General features: G+C 42.4%; 1 protein-coding gene across 16 annotated transcripts in view; it reads right to left on the reverse strand.

Moving 5' to 3' along the window:
- Positions 1–15,817, reverse strand: part of camk2b1 (calcium/calmodulin-dependent protein kinase (CaM kinase) II beta 1) — a 73,282-nt gene that overhangs the window by 34,690 nt on the left and 22,775 nt on the right. For 12 of the 16 annotated variants that reach the window (XM_031849549.1, XM_031849541.1, XM_031849548.1 and 9 more), the window contains exons 3-7: positions 13,895–13,954; positions 13,396–13,450; positions 12,970–13,035; positions 3,634–3,706; positions 236–338 (exon numbers count right to left, since the gene is read on the reverse strand). In XM_031849549.1, coding sequence (XP_031705409.1) covers positions 236–338; positions 3,634–3,706; positions 12,970–13,035; positions 13,396–13,450; positions 13,895–13,954 — 357 coding nt within the window. Of the gene's footprint in view, positions 1–235; positions 339–3,633; positions 3,707–7,369; positions 7,443–12,969; positions 13,036–13,395; positions 13,451–13,894; positions 13,955–15,817 lie in introns of all 16 variants that reach the window. The other 4 variants (XM_031849551.1, XM_031849540.1, XM_031849550.1 and 1 more) reach the window with 1 other exon arrangement.

Raw genomic sequence — 15,817 nt, forward strand, 5'->3', positions numbered from 1 at the left:
TACAATACAAGTACTGTCACCAGCAATGGTACATAATCTGGGTTATACATCTTTACAGTTCCTCTTCCAGGACCACAATCCTTGCGTCTTTATTCCTTTACCAAACATGTATCATACTATTGCAATCCTGACAGTAACTTATTCTATCACTGTAGTTATTCTGAGCCCCTTAATAGCTTTCGGTAAATCCACCTAAAATGATGATGCAATCGACTCCTGTGTCTACTGTACCTACCGAACCAGGCCTGCTGATCCCCCTGCACCTCAATGGCCAGGCCGAAGTCAGCCAGCTTCACTGCGGCATTCTTACATTTGCTTGCTAGGAGCAGGTTCTCTGGCTAAAGTGGGTGAAGGGGAGAGAAATGAGGTTACCAAACATTTTGAACTGAAGGATGGGGGGGGTGTACAAAAGACGTGCAATGTCACAGTGTGGGGGGGGAAGAGCCGTAGGTAGATATCCTCAAAGTTTTCATGCACAGCGTTTGTATGAACATTGTCATCGACACTGCATTCAGCACACACACGACATAGATACACACAGACATAGATGTCATTTGCATAACTTGAGTGGACACAAAAAAGCTACACAATAGAAGTCCAATAACTTCGTGGGCTAACTTTGATTGTACTGTCAAGCTTTATGTGTCCACACAACCTCGTGAGTCTGCGGTGCTTTTTTGTCCTTGCCTCATGTGGTGTGCTTTTGGTCTATAGGCTCCATCTCTGTGTCCCAGATAATGCAGTCAGCCTCATTATTCTCTGTCAGAGGAGGGCTCTAATAATGGGCTGCTATCCCCACTGGCCCTTGCTCTCTCATTTCGTCTCTCCACAGCTCTCTCTTAAGTCTCATGTAATCGTTGCCTCTGTAAAAGCAACTGGTAATGTCCAATAACAAACAAAGCTCTGTTTAGAAATATCAATACGATTTTAGCGTGGATTTCACTGGATAAAACGACAATCACCACCGGCGGTTGGTCGCATCAGCTGTCACTACTACGACATAAATTATGTTTTCCAACTTGATGGCAGACCAAAATAAAACTTTGTTGTTTGTCTGTAGTCAGCCAGAGATTCTTTATGAGGTAAGAGAAGCTTCCCTCTGAATCACCATTGTACAACTGGCCGTGTTTTTGTCGTCCCAACAACTCCAACGGAGTGATACGTCTTCCATCTAGCAAATCATGTGATGTCAATTTCACATTATCTGGTTGAACTTTCATCTATATCATTTCAATGATATAATCATATCCACTTTAAAAGTTTTGAACCAGAACCTTCTAGTAATGAAGCAACTGTATGTGTTGCTTGTAAGAGGGAGCAAAGCTCCAAAGCCTCCATTCTCTTCCTTGTATAGTTGTTTCCGGAAATGCACCTCAGTGAACAGCATCAAGTGCAAACTTACAGCGTGGAGAGAATGAGGACGTTATATTTAGGCTGCCTTTCTCTCACTGCCTCCCAGCAGCCGGTGTCGTTCCTCCCTCCACTCTCACCCCTCAGCCAATTCATTTAGAAGCACAGGAATACTGTTTACTTAAAGTGCAAGATACTTCAAAGTGTGCTTTTATAGCCTTTGAGTCCATAAAGTAAAAGAGAAGGAAATGAGAAAGGAGGAGAGAGACGGTGGGTGAGCAAACCAGTAATCCTAAGGCGCTGTGCCTACCTCGTGTCATCATATTCTCCCAGCTCTACCGCTTGGTTACGCTTTACTCTTTTGTAAACGAAGAAGTTAGAACTTGCCAACACTGCAGCAGTGAGATAATCCCTGAAAACGGATGTGGGTGGAAATTCTGATAAAGCATGCACTTCCATCAAAAAAGGTGCATAAATGCAACGAAAAACATCTAGGCCACATGTTCGGACAAAACAGCAGCAACCGCCGTCACTTTTTATTACAAACGCTGCGTCTCTGTAGCACACACGTACACTTAGACATGCACACACAGCTGAGCACACCGATGACTAGCAACTGTTTCTGTTGAAAGGGAGAGGGAAGGTGTAAAAGCGACGGAGAAAGCTATATTTGAGAGCAGTTCACGAGTGGTGGTTCCAAATGAATGTATTCCACCTGACCTTACATTGAAGAAATGACTGAGTTTGTGTGTCTGGATTATAGCCAGGGATAGGTATTATTTTAAACGTTTTGATACTATTGACACCTGAAAGAAAGAAATACCAAAAACAACTAAAACAGTGCCTGAACATATGATTTAAATAATAAACCATCTGATCAAAAGACATATATATACAGACATATTTCAGTTTGATTCCCAGCCCTAATTAACATATTGTGACTATTAATGAAATCAGACTAAAAATACTGCCCTTCATGTTGACATATAATCTGAAAGGCAGTACACTTTTAATTTCTCAGATGACAAAAAAACAATATACTATTTGCAGCACACTGTGAACAAAATAGTGCTGGCACAAATATACATTTGTTTACTCTGTTGTCATCTCATTTGCCATAGCCTAAATTCTAATTTGAGGGATCTTGTCACCCAGGCTGTCCTCAGTCATCACACCATGACCTATTGCATGAAATGCTCTCCGATGCTTCGGTGTGAAACCAGATAGGCGTGTCGGCTAAATAAAGAAATAGCCACAACGGTTCTGATAAACACAACACGCCTTTGCTGGAATGCTGGGACTGACATTTGCATAGAAGAGCTCCACTTGACGAAGTGCATCGTGCAACACAAGATGCGACATACAAGCATGCGCACACTGAAACACGACCGGGTACAAGACTCGACAGCGAGAGGACTGCAAATGGTTTGATTTCTATCCGGTTTGAAGCAGCTCCACAGTTGTAACAGACTTGTTATCAGTTCATAATTAGCAACTGGCTCGCCCTAAAAAAGACCAGGTAGTCAGCCAATACAAACAAATGTCCCTACATCACAAGTCAATCGATAGCAGTTTACAGAAAATTAGGTGTCGCATTTGAAGTACTGAGGGTCATTAACTGATCCAAAAAGGCAATGAAAACCTCACAGGGTGCCTCATAATCAATAGTCAATACATTTCTCTGACTAGTAAATGATTAGGTATCCTCTTGGGCCGTCCGGGACGGATCCATTGACAAAAACAAAGGACCGGCTGTGCAGTTCCAAAAAGGTTACAGAGCAGCAGCATTTGTCAGCCAGCATGACTGGTGCTGCATGCATGCCCGAAATCTCCACAGAGTGTGGGGGGGAGTGGTGTTTACACAACAGGAAAAGAAGGTGACTGCACAGAGCTGGAAAAAGGTCGGGAGGTGGTATTTCACAGTCTCATGGAGATCGCAGCGAAGCTGTAGGGACCGTTCTAGCTATGAGAGCCTAGAGGAGCTTTGGCCCGACTCAATTACTTTCTTACTGCACAACCAACTATTGTGTGAAGGCCTACATTGTATTGTACAGCGTTACTAAGAAAGCAATTGTATTCATATCTGACTTTATGGGGAATAATGTGATTCAACCCTCTCTAAGTCCTGAGGCAGTGCAAGTGACATGATGTCCACAAACATTACAGTCAGTTTCTCTTTTACACATCAGACTTACACAGATAACACAACCACAACCCCCCCACCTCCCTCACACAAATATTTAAGCACACTCAAGGGACAGAAAGATGATCCCCATCACTCACCTTCAGGTCCCGGTGCACCACGCCCATTTGATGGCAGTGAAGCACCGCCTCCACGATCTGCTGGATGCAATGACTGCATGCAAACACCAAGGGGGGAAGGGGAGGGGAGGGGGGGGGACGCATGTTAGTCTGAGCAGCGCTACAATCCCGTGCAAAGGCCAGGGGTGTGGGGGGAGGTTGAGGTGTGACGGAGGAATGGTAAGGGATTGAGGGGTACGAGAAGGGTTGAGAGGGCTCCTCTGTTGCCAGCTGTCACACTTTCGCCTTTAATTGGCTTCGGGTAACCCACAGTTGAGAGCACACCCAGGATTATGCAAATGAAGCCAATCAGGGTTGATTTACATAGTTTACAAGTAGTTATCTATAATAAAAGACATGGATTACCAATATTTGATATGAAGTGTATCAGCTGTTTGGTTGCTTGCTCTTCTGTGTCGAGCTTTCCACATGGAAGGTGGCCTGAGTTTAAAATGGCTACTGAGGGAATAAAGTGGATCAAACACCTTATACTGCAGCAGATGTCATCAATGACCATCATTGAGGTTGTTGGGGGTTCGACCCAGTTGTCTTAAAAGGCTGTGGGTGCTCTGCAACAGAAGATTCCTTTGACTGAATTTATTCTGCAAAAAACCCATATGGATCTATGATCTTCTTAGATGCTCTATTCTTCGTAGATGAGTACATCCATGGACACAGTTGACTGCGGCTGGATTCTAGATATTCCCACCTCTGTGTTTAAAACAGCAGGCCTCGGGAGATGAAAGAGGGTGTGAGAATGTGGCTGGCCATTGGGGGGGGGGGGCACAGATGGCGTTGATGAAGGAGATGAGGGAAGGAGTGAGTCATTGTGCAATTAATAACATTTAAAAGAAGTGTTTGGGATCAATGTCATGTCTACTGTCAGCCTAGCAGGCCTCTGCTGACAAGAGCTGTCATTCTGATGTCAGTTAGCTACCGGACACTAAAAATAAGAACCCAAAAGTCAAGAACTGTGCGAGGGACACGGAGGGATGCTACATGTGTGCGTATAGGGCCATGTACATTGCCTGGGTCCCACTGTGGCAGCTGTGGACTGATGCAGAGCTGAGTGAAAGCACACACACACCAACACAAGCACCTGTGCTGGCTGGGACGTGGCGCTGTGTGTGGACAAAAGCTTGACTGCTCATGTGTGCTTCCTGTGCACTGACCAGGGATCATCAAAAACCAGAGGGATGTTTGTTTTTTTTAATGGCATAATGACATAATCTCAAGAAATAAAATTCCAGAAATGAGTTTGTACAGTCCCTCAGGAATCAAAAAGAAAAAGGGCTTCTAACTGAACTGACTCTTTGCGACGTTGTTCAATCACAAGAGATAAAATCCACTTTGGAGGGCTGATTTTTTGCCCATTGGAAGCCCAATAGACTAGGATGCCATGTAGCCACACAACATATAGAATTTTGAATTAAGCCAATCAAATACATGCAAAGATGTACATTACTTTGAAAAATGAATGTTTTATTTCCGCTGTTTAACGGTCGATCGTCACACTGAAAGACAAAAATGGACCGACTCCGTGACTTTCTACAGCAGTAAAATCCTTCCTCAAGGTAGAATGAACCGCTGTGCAGTGCTTTGGTGTCTGATAAGCCTTTAATCTCGTGGATAAATTACTCAAACTCGATATCCTGGATCATATTTCATCGCCTCACCTGTGCCACCAACAACTCACTTCCACCAACGCAGCGCAGCCCCTTGCGTGTTTTTGAGCGTAGGCCTGTCTGAGAGCAAACAAACTGCTGAGAGCAGCTTAATGGGAGTTTTTGGATAATGGAAAAAGATGCTCTCGCATCAACTTTCCGCCTACACTTTTGGAAATTATGATTAATGCATATTTTCTCTGGCATTCTGGTGTTTGAATTATTTTAAATACTTATGTGCTCTTGTTTCTTTCTTCTTTCATTTCACATTTTTCTGAACAGGCCTGAATTGTGTTGTCACAGACAGAAACATGGAAAGGAAAACTGCTCGACAGCTCCTCCATGCAGGTCATTTGTAAATAAAACTAAAACTTAGTTTCGGCATTCAGGGGGTTGTGGCGTATAATGGCTTATTTATTATTTAACCTACTATTCATTTGTTTGTTTATCATATTTGATTGTACATTTTCTATTCTTAAATTATGTCTTCTACTAATGCACTGTGTTTATTGTCACGCACCAGTCCCCAAGCCAAATTCCTTGTGTGTGCAAACGTACTTGGCAATCAACCGTTTCTGATTTCTGATTTCTTTTGTGCGGCCCTTAAGTTTGCATTATCGACGTGGTCTTCCTACATTTCACTTGCATCTAACAGAAAGCCTCTTTCATCTGTTATATGTTTTGAGTCTGGCCAGGCATGGCCGTAAAGTTCAGGACTATAAATTTGAATCCCGTGTCTCGTTCCTAAAGGTCTCCCAATAAATAAATACGAGGCAGGTCAGCCCAAATGCTAAGAGCTGTGTGTGTGTGTGTGTGTGTAGGTATGCATGCCATTGTGTGTGTGTGTGTGTGTACGTGTGTGTAAATCAAGCAATAAAACTGTACTTTGACACACATAAGACATATTTGGTACCTTTTTTTTTTTTTTTTTTTTTTTTTTTTTTTTTTAAATTGTATACACATAATTAGACTGCATCAAATGTGGAAAGCCATACTGTAGGAGCTGCAGATATAGTTTGAGCACTAATTATCGCTCATATAATATGCTAATAAATAACTGCTGGCACTAAGTAAAGAATTAAATGAGGGCTGCAGAGATAATCAAAGTGGTTGCTTAATTATGTTCTCTAATTGGTGATCATCAAATGGCAAGCCGAAAAGAGCATTTCTGCTGTTTGATGAACTCACATGTAAGAATTTCAAATGTGTGTAAAGTGATACTTTATACATCTGGCTTACGGGTAAGGAAAAGTTAAAATACAACCCCATCCTGAAACTGTCTTGCCCTTTTGATGACACTGCTGGTTTGAGTCTGACTGACTAAAGTACAATTCAGGACCGAAGATAAAAGCATCTCCACACACAAACCACCAGCTCAGGAGACGCTTGTAAGAATATTCATTTAAAAATCCTTTGTTTTAAACGCAGCACACTTCCTTTGTTGCGTCTTTCAGCTGAAGATCTGTAAACACTATAAAGACGTACTTGATGTTGAATGAGGCTGTCTTGAAACTACACAGATCAATACAACAATAACAAAAAATGACTCAAAGCTCGAGAGAAGGCAGGAGGGAAGGAGAAGAAATCAATGAAGATCAGAATAAATATAACAGTGGCTTCTTTAACACACCTTGTGGGAGAGATTGATGGTTGTATGGGCCTGCGTAAACACTGAATATCTATTCTGTCGAAGGTTGTGTGTGTGTTTGCATACAAGGCTCATTAATTGTTTGATCTGGTTGTCAGTCAGTGCAACAGGAGGTTTTATTTATGTAGTTGTTTGCAAAATGATTTTAAAGAGAACGGTTGGGAGGGCAGATGGAGCAGGGAAGGCGGTTGAGGCAGGCCTGGGTCCTCCAATTAATTATAAAAATACCATAAATTAAAAAAGCAAAAAGGAAACATAAGAGCATACCAAGAGACAAGGCAGACAGGCGGACATTAGACCAGCAACTGACGACACAAACAGACGAGACGGAGGACGGAGGGAGGGAGGAAAGGGACGGAGGAGGGAAAGGAAGCAGGGATGCAGATGCTCCTCTACACATACTAACCTTCAGGTCCCTGTGCACTATGTCATGTTGGTGAATGTGATGGACACTGTCTAGAATCTGATGGATACAGTGACTGTGAAGACAAAACAGAGAGATGAGGGACGGTGGGGGTGGAGGGAGGGATGAAGATAGATGGGCCGTTGGGATGTACGGAGAAGGGTGGAGAAATGGTAGAAGAGAGGGGTGGAGGACAAGAAAGAGGATGCAAGAGTGAACAGAGTGACGGGGCAGGGCCAATGCAAGATGAATGAGACAAAATGTAAGGATGAGAGAGTGGCAGGTTAGATTAGAGGAGAAGTGACATGGATGTCAGAAGAAATGAGGAGGAGGAGGAGGAGGGGGTGAGGGTGATTGGTGCGGATAAAGACGTTGGAATGGGAGGGATGGGTGGGTGGAGGAGACAAAAAACGTTTCGTTTTGCTTTTTTAAACATGATGAGACAAGGGCAGCCACAGCAGAACAACCTGCAGACAGAAATCACAACAAACACCGACACAGAGGAGAGGAGCGAGGAGAGAGGAGAGGAGAGGAGAGGGGAGAGGAGGAGAGGAAAGGAGAGGAGGAAACCCAAATAAAAAAAAATTAAAAAAGGTGACAGATTGTGGGAAGGGAAGGTGGGACGCTTTTGAAGAGCAAAAGAGAGATAATAATACATGAAAGAGATGGAACACGTATGTATAGCATGAGTCTGAATCATAGAAGACTGGTGGGCTGATGCCAGGCTATTTTTCCATCACTAAAGAGTAAAACACATCACTGCGTGCACTGCAAAAGATACACGTACCTACCTCACTCTATTGCGAGTGTGCGCATGTGAGGCTTGGTGCAATGAGAGAGAGTGCAATATGTGACTAATAGCAGGCGCAAAGAGACAGGCGGCCTGCAGGATCCACACCCACACAGTGTCTAGTTAGTGGGTGGACTGAGAGAGAGAATGAGAGAGATATGGGTGCACACTTGCTTAGAAACACACACACACACGCGTTTACTTCCATACACGCAAAGACGCTAAGAAAACCCGACACAAACACACAGTTTATGATGCGACACTCCTCGACACCAAAGGTATATTTGTACTGTAACAGCTGTGAGGACTTTTTATTGTCTGCATTCAATTCCTGATCTTGAACATTAATCCGTGACCAAACGCACATGATGCACCATAGTTCCTCCATAATATTGTTTGTAACAGAAACCGGTAAATGGTCATTTGACAGTGGCATCCGGCAGGACACACAATGTATTAACACTCCTCGGTAGGGTTGGGCGATAATTCAATATCATTTATCATCTTTCAATGGAATCATAGTGTGATGAAATCATATCGCGATACTGTGATAAACAATTTTGTTGTGTAAATTGTTAATAACAAGCACTTAACAACTCAAATTTCTCAGAAAATCTGATTATTTTGCACTAAAGCTCTTAATAAAATGAGAAAATACTCAGTATTTAATTCACACAACAGTTTACAAAACCATGTGACTATTTTAGAGGTATTGTTTCACCAAACTGTAGAGGTGTGAATCTTCACTGGCCTCACAACTCGATTAAGATGTTTACATTACAAGGTTCTAACACGGTTGAACGACCTAACGAGAACTGCAACTATCTGAAGTAATCCGCCCAACGGTGAGGACTAAAGCGTTGTTTGTACTTTGCGCCATAGCAAAGGAACTGTGAAGAATCAAAAAGACAACGAGTAACACCCATAGACTGTAGGTGTGACCGGCAAAAAGCCAAAAACTAACCTCCACAATGCAGAGGAGGGATTGTACTTATCTGTAAACTCATATCTCATATGCATGGTCTACTGTATTGCCTACTGTATTGCCTTTGTACAAGTCAAGTATTAAATGCATTACAAAGAAACAAAGGTTGACTTTCCTGTAAATAATTTGACTTCCTTGTCCTGCTGTTTGAGCCAACTTTTGCTCTTTGATATGAAGTATAAGTGATGGGAGACGTTACTGTGTGCATGCGAGGACACGCGGCTTGACCCGACAGTGACACCATTGTGTATGGCATTTAGAAATAAGAGAGCACCTCCATCCCATTCCTTTGTTTGTCTAAAAGCATGATGTCATTCCAAAGGACTTGTCTGTTTATGAGCTCCTGGTGGTGCAAAGAGGGAGGAAATAAAAAAGAGAAAGTGCAGCGCTCGTCACACTTGCCAAAGAATGTGACTTGCTCAGCACTTTGAGCTACAATGTCCCACTGTTCTCTGCAGCAAAGTAAAGTGATACTGGGAGGAAAATCAACATACGGAGCCAGTCTGAGTGTCAAGACAAGGCACCTTCTATCCCCCTCATATGCCCGAGTATACTTTCAATACGAAAATACACAACAACAAGAGCATATCATATAATACTTCACCATGGAAACTAGAGCATAAACTATCCAGGGCAGCAGATAGTAGCTAAAAACTATGAACATTTGAATTACATTCATCCGGCGGACAGAAGCGTAGGACGCTCGTGTTGCTCTGTGTTTGCTGAATGTGCCAATTGTTTGAAAAAAAACAACTTTCAAATCAACGGTGCTGTGTTTCTGGAACTTTGTTTTTGAGTCGGTCTGCTCCTCAGTGAGGAAAAGATTACTTGATTCAACTTCAGGTGTAATTTGGCTCCACTCATAATGGCCCCCACCACCCAACCGAACGCGACTGAAGAGAAACTCTGATGGGGGGGCCAGCAAGGTGTGATGCAGCACAGTTTGGGGTCTGTGTGAGTGTATGTGTCTGACTAATTATCGTAGCTAATTAAAGTCCCAATTCTTGCTGTTCTCCAAGGGAGTGAGGGGGGATTGGGGAGGGGGGGGGGGGGGGGGGGGGGGGGACTGGACGGGATGACTAAAATTCAAAGAAGTGAAGGGAGGGGAAAGGAAAGGGAATGTGTGTGTGTGTGTGTGTCCGCGCATGAGCCAAGGATGAGTACTGCAAAGGTGGGCAGGAAAGACAGCGATCACTAGTGGGTTTAGATTGACAGGTATTAGTACTGCAGCATACGGTACTGTAGGTACATGGTACACACACGCACACGCGCACACAAACACACAGTAAAATACTGTTACTCTCAGTTCTCAAAACTGAAATAAATAAAAATAACATTTCTACAGTCACCAAATGAACCAGTAATTAGCTGGATAAAGTGAATAGTCCATCAAGCATGCACACTAGCTCGCACTAGTTAGCTTGACAATATGACTGGACCAAAGCCAATGCAGAAGCTCTTCGGCATCAGGCATCAAGAGACATTTGCTGGCAGTTTTTAGGGACCAATAAATATGCAGTTTTGACAAAACAATTGTCCCTCTTAGCACACTGGAGATGAACAAAAGCTAAAATCACGTCAAATTAGCCAATGGAAATTGAAATCCTTTACCTTTAGCACAATTTTTACTCAACCAATGACCGTCTTGTAAAAAGCAACAAACAGTAGAAGCCAGACTTTTTTAAATTTGATATGGTTATGATGGTTTGAGCGAGTAACAGACAAAGCTGAAAGTTTGTCGATACAAATCTGTTGCAGCTTTGCAGGTCCTCTGAGATGCAGAACGATTCATTAACTCTTGAAGACTGATGGAAAGGCTTTGAAAGGGACAGTCCACACTGCTGTCAGCAGTTTTATAGGAGCTATGGATGTAATCAAATAATCTCTCTCTCGTTCTCGTCTACTTCTGCTGCTGTCTGCAGTAGAATGTAGGGCTGTCAGTTCATCATCTCTTTGACTGTTTCAGTCATCCATCAGAACAGAAATTTAGTGACTAAAAGTCATACTTCTATATTACACGTCTCTGACTGGCTGCCTCAGATATGCTGTCACCATCAGTTAACACATTAAAGGGGATATTCTAGTAGTAACTATATATCTCATGCAGATCATTTCAAAAACTAGGACACTCATAATGTTATTAAATGGCATGTATTAAAGCTTTGCTTGGGAAGAAGAGACACATAATGAAAATATGATTGCACAGTTTTCTACAAGTGCAAGAATAATTTGAGTATATTTAGCATTTGTCTTTCACACAATTTCTGTCAGTGGTTAAAAAAAAAATCAACAAAAACTCTGGAACGGGAGTAGAAATGTACTGCTTTAATGAGACATGTCCGTGCTGCCTACTGCCGAGAGGTTAAAGCGCTCCTCCGGTTATGGCGGTCCGGTGCGTTCACTCTTCTCAAGCTACAAGTCAAACAGAGTGGAGACGAGAGCGAAGGACAACCTTTTACTGTGCCATGCTGGCATGAGTTTCGACAATATCAGACTATTCAGTTTCATTTTTAATATTGCTGAATGAACACCCACACCACAACTGTCATTTCCAAGTATCTCTCTCACTCTTATCTCAGTCTATTGTCTGCCCGCCCCCTCCACTACTCCATTTCCTCTCCCGCCATTGGTTGATGTGAACTGTGTGTGTCGATGAGTCAGCGCGAGCGGTGGGAGTAAGATATAAAACAGCACGGGGGCGGTGCTGGTGGAGGGTGAATAAGAAAGTAAAGAACAGGGCAGAATGAACATTGAGAAAAGAAAAGATACAGAGAAGGTGAGAATGTCCACATACACAAACACTGCAGGTGGGCAGGGTTCATTTGTTTGGTTCCGCTTACACACATGTTTTTATCTCTCCCACTGTTTGAGTTAGCTCAGGGGAAAAGTGAAGGGGGCTACATTACAGTATGTTGGGTCATTTAAAAGACACATACTGAAGGTTTGACCAACAAGAGTTTGTTGATAGCATTACAAGCATCAGCCACCTACTATGTGACAGACAATGCCGTTTTTTACTGTTAGCAGAGAGTTAATAGTTCAGAGTTCAATAGAGTTCATTGTGTTTGTGGTAGAATTACTGTTTTAGAGACTATTTTGTTGCAACTTGGGGAAAAAAAGATGAGAACACAACATGTACATGTTGGTTAATACCGAAGTTACAAAAATCGGTATTCGGGACAACCCCAAGGGTGACGATCACAAAACGCTGGGCTGCATTTTGAAATTGAACTAGGCACTAACTCTCAGACCTTTAACTCCCATTCAATGTCAATTTTACTTAAGTCGGGCATTGTATAGTTCAAAATAGACAACATCCACCACAATTTTCAGATTTAAAAAGCTAATTTGTTGGCGTTCAAAACTCAAATTGGTCAAACCTTGGATTGGACATGAAGGTTGCCCCTGCATCAGTGCATGTGGTGAAGTACTGTGGCATTGATATAAAGTAAAATGCACAGGACAGAGGAGGAATAGTGAAAAGATGGAAAGAGCAAAGAAAAACCAGTACAAATATGACGAAAAAATAGTTAACAGAAACGGAGAGAATGAGAAAACAGAAAAGGCAATAGAAACAAAAGAGGACAGTAAAAACAAAAACAAAGAAAGAACAAGAAAACATGCAGAGAAGGAATGTGAGGAGCAGAAAACAGGAAAAGGAGTCCAAAGGAAAGAGGAACGGAGAGCAGGAAAGAGAGTGAAGCAGGAAAAATGCTTCAAACTAAGAAACAACAGACAAGAGAAGACAACAGAGGACAGGGGCCGTTTGAGGACAAGGAGAAGCCCTCTCACACACACACACACAACGAGTGAAGGCAGCACTCCTACCTGGCGTCGGCCTCGCTGTAGTACTCTCTGGCTACGATGTCCTCAAACAGTTCACCTCCGGTCACCCTGCCATTGAAACACACACATACACATTAATATTGGGACGCTTGGTTGGAAAGAAGTGGGGGGGGGGGGGGGGGAGGAACCCCCCCCCCCCCCCCCCCCCCACACGCACACACACACACACACTGTTACCATGGAAACTACAGGGAATTGCCAAGAGATGGATGTTGAGGGCGTGGGTGGTGGTGGGGGATATAGTAGAGAGAGTTATGTAATTGTATATATAGGCAAGGGTGGGGAATCAGGGGAGGAAGAAAGGGGGCAGAAGATGAGCATGATGCTGAGAGGAGAGGAGAGGGGAAGACAGGAGAGGAGAGGAGAGGATGAGAGGGGAGAAGAGGGGAGGAGAGGAGGATGACTTACAAGTCAAACAGCAGGTAGTGGAAGCCCTCCTCTGATATACTGTCATGAAGACGAACTGGAAGAGAAAGAGAAACAGATTGATGGATAAATGTATGTTTCTCTGTGTATTAATCATTTTTTTAATCAGGTTTTATTATTGTGGAACCGAAAAACATTTTTATTTTTTTTTTTAAATGCACCCTGCCGACCATTTCTGAAAAAAACCCAGAGTAACATTTTAACTAGGAGATTAAAATAGAAAATTGAGAGGACTGGAGAGTGTGAGATTGTGTGTGTGGTCGAATCTACATGGAGTCATAATAATTGAGTCTTACATCATATATATATATATTCAGGGGTATATATAATAATGTAATAAATGGAGTATACAGGATCAAAACAATTACAAAAAGGTCTTCACTTTCAAGTAAACGTGAAATAAATGGGTTTCATTTTGATTCATTTAGTGAGACAGAAATTGGTGGCAAGAGGAGCGAAGATAAAAAAGTCATGTCTTCACCGATGTTGGAGTGTTTCAACAGGCGACAGATCCGAGCCTCTCTCTCCAGCTTCTGGTGATCTGAAGGGACAGAGAAAGAGAGAGAATAAGAGAGAGAAAGACAGAGAAAGAGGAGTTATTCCTACAATCTGACTGCAAATACACAATATCTCCATTATGACCTGATATTGAAGCAGCCTGCTTGGCATAATCAGGTTAAATGTGAAAACGTCAAGACAGTGTGCTGAGATTTAGTTTGATAAAAACACACTCGGTTGTGTCTGAGGTCTGACACACACACACATTCACAAAAGAACTACAGTTTGTAGATCTACTCAACATGCGTAAATCTGATGAAGCAGAGCTGCAATAATGAGAAGTGTTGATTCTCCAGGTTAATATCGTAGAGGATTCTCCCAAGATGGATGGAGAGATAAACATCAATCAAATTAAGACAGTCCATTCAATCCATCTGTTGAAATGAGGGTTTGACTCTAACGTGGGGGTATGAATTTAAAAAATGGACGTATGAGAAATGTTTGTCAGTTTGAGTGCAGATTGAAAAACAAGCCCCAGTTTTATCAAGACACGACAACTTATACCATTAGACACTGACTAGCGTGGGGAAGAGAAAATATTAAAAATTAGACAGGAAAGAAAGATTCGTGATTTGTTAGATTCATGACAGAAATGTAAACTTGTGCTCGACAAAGTCCTCGTTGGATTGCTTTGAAGGTGCCCCGTCGAGCTTTCTTGGATGTAAACAAATGTGTATTTTTACATTCCGCCAAGTTGACCCACTCTAAAAAAAAGACGGCTCCACGGTGCTACTCGAGGTCAGATCCACAGGGAATACATCAGGTTATGAATGCAACATAATTATAATATCATTCCCTGTGATTCAGAATACGGGTTAAGATTATGCATTTACATGTGTGTGAGCGTGTTCGCTTATATACCAGCTTAATGATGCCCCACACACACACACACACACACACACACACACGGGGGTGGACCACCCTTTATGGGCAGGCATGCAGAGCACAGCAGAGAGCATAGACATGGAAATACATGTGTCACCCACACACATGTACAAGCTGCATGGGCTTAAAAAACACACAAATGCACACATACTGCACACACATGTACAGTACATGCAGGCAAAACACGAGCGCACACATTCACGCTGGCATTGACGAGTGACAGTGAAGTGTAAGCCCAGCGTTTAAAGTCTTAGAAGATGAGAGGAGCGAGGCGGAGAACGGAATGGAGGAGTGTTGAAGGGGGGACAGAGGGGGAGGAAGGAAGGAGGAGAAAAAAAAGAGAACGTCAGGGTAATTATTATGCATGAAGCCCGGGTGCTGTCTTTCTGTTTCAAAGAATAAGACATTGCTGATTGCTGCTGTTGTTTCTACCAACCACCACCGCCGCCGCCGCCTGCTACTTGTTCTGTTTTTCTTCTTCACCATATCGATTCGGTCATTTAGCTGTTACCGCGCCGCAAAAATGAATCGGCCTATAGGTGATTATTTTAAAAAGAAAGACGAGGAGAGCGAGAGAGAGAGAGAGCGAGAGAGAGAGAGAGAGAGAGAGAGAGAGAGAGAGAGAGGAGGAGGCTATGGACACACTGAATGTTTCTCTCATAGTGTTTGTTTCTGTGCTACAAACTGAATTTTCAGATACTGTTAATAAAATGTAAAAAAAATAGATGTATCTCTTTGCAGTATATCAGTATGTTCAGAAATACAGTGAAAAAGGTCAATCATTGGGGAAGAGGTGTCATGAATTAGCACACACATATACATACATACACACATATATATACATATATACACACATATATATATATACACACACATATATATATATACACACATATATATATATACACACACATATATATATATACACACATACACACATATATATATATATATATATATA

Source organism: Anarrhichthys ocellatus, unplaced genomic scaffold (assembly GCF_004355925.1).
Source record: "Anarrhichthys ocellatus isolate YVR2014 unplaced genomic scaffold, GSC_Weel_1.0 scaffold9, whole genome shotgun sequence".
Lineage (NCBI taxonomy): Eukaryota > Metazoa > Chordata > Actinopteri > Perciformes > Anarhichadidae > Anarrhichthys > Anarrhichthys ocellatus.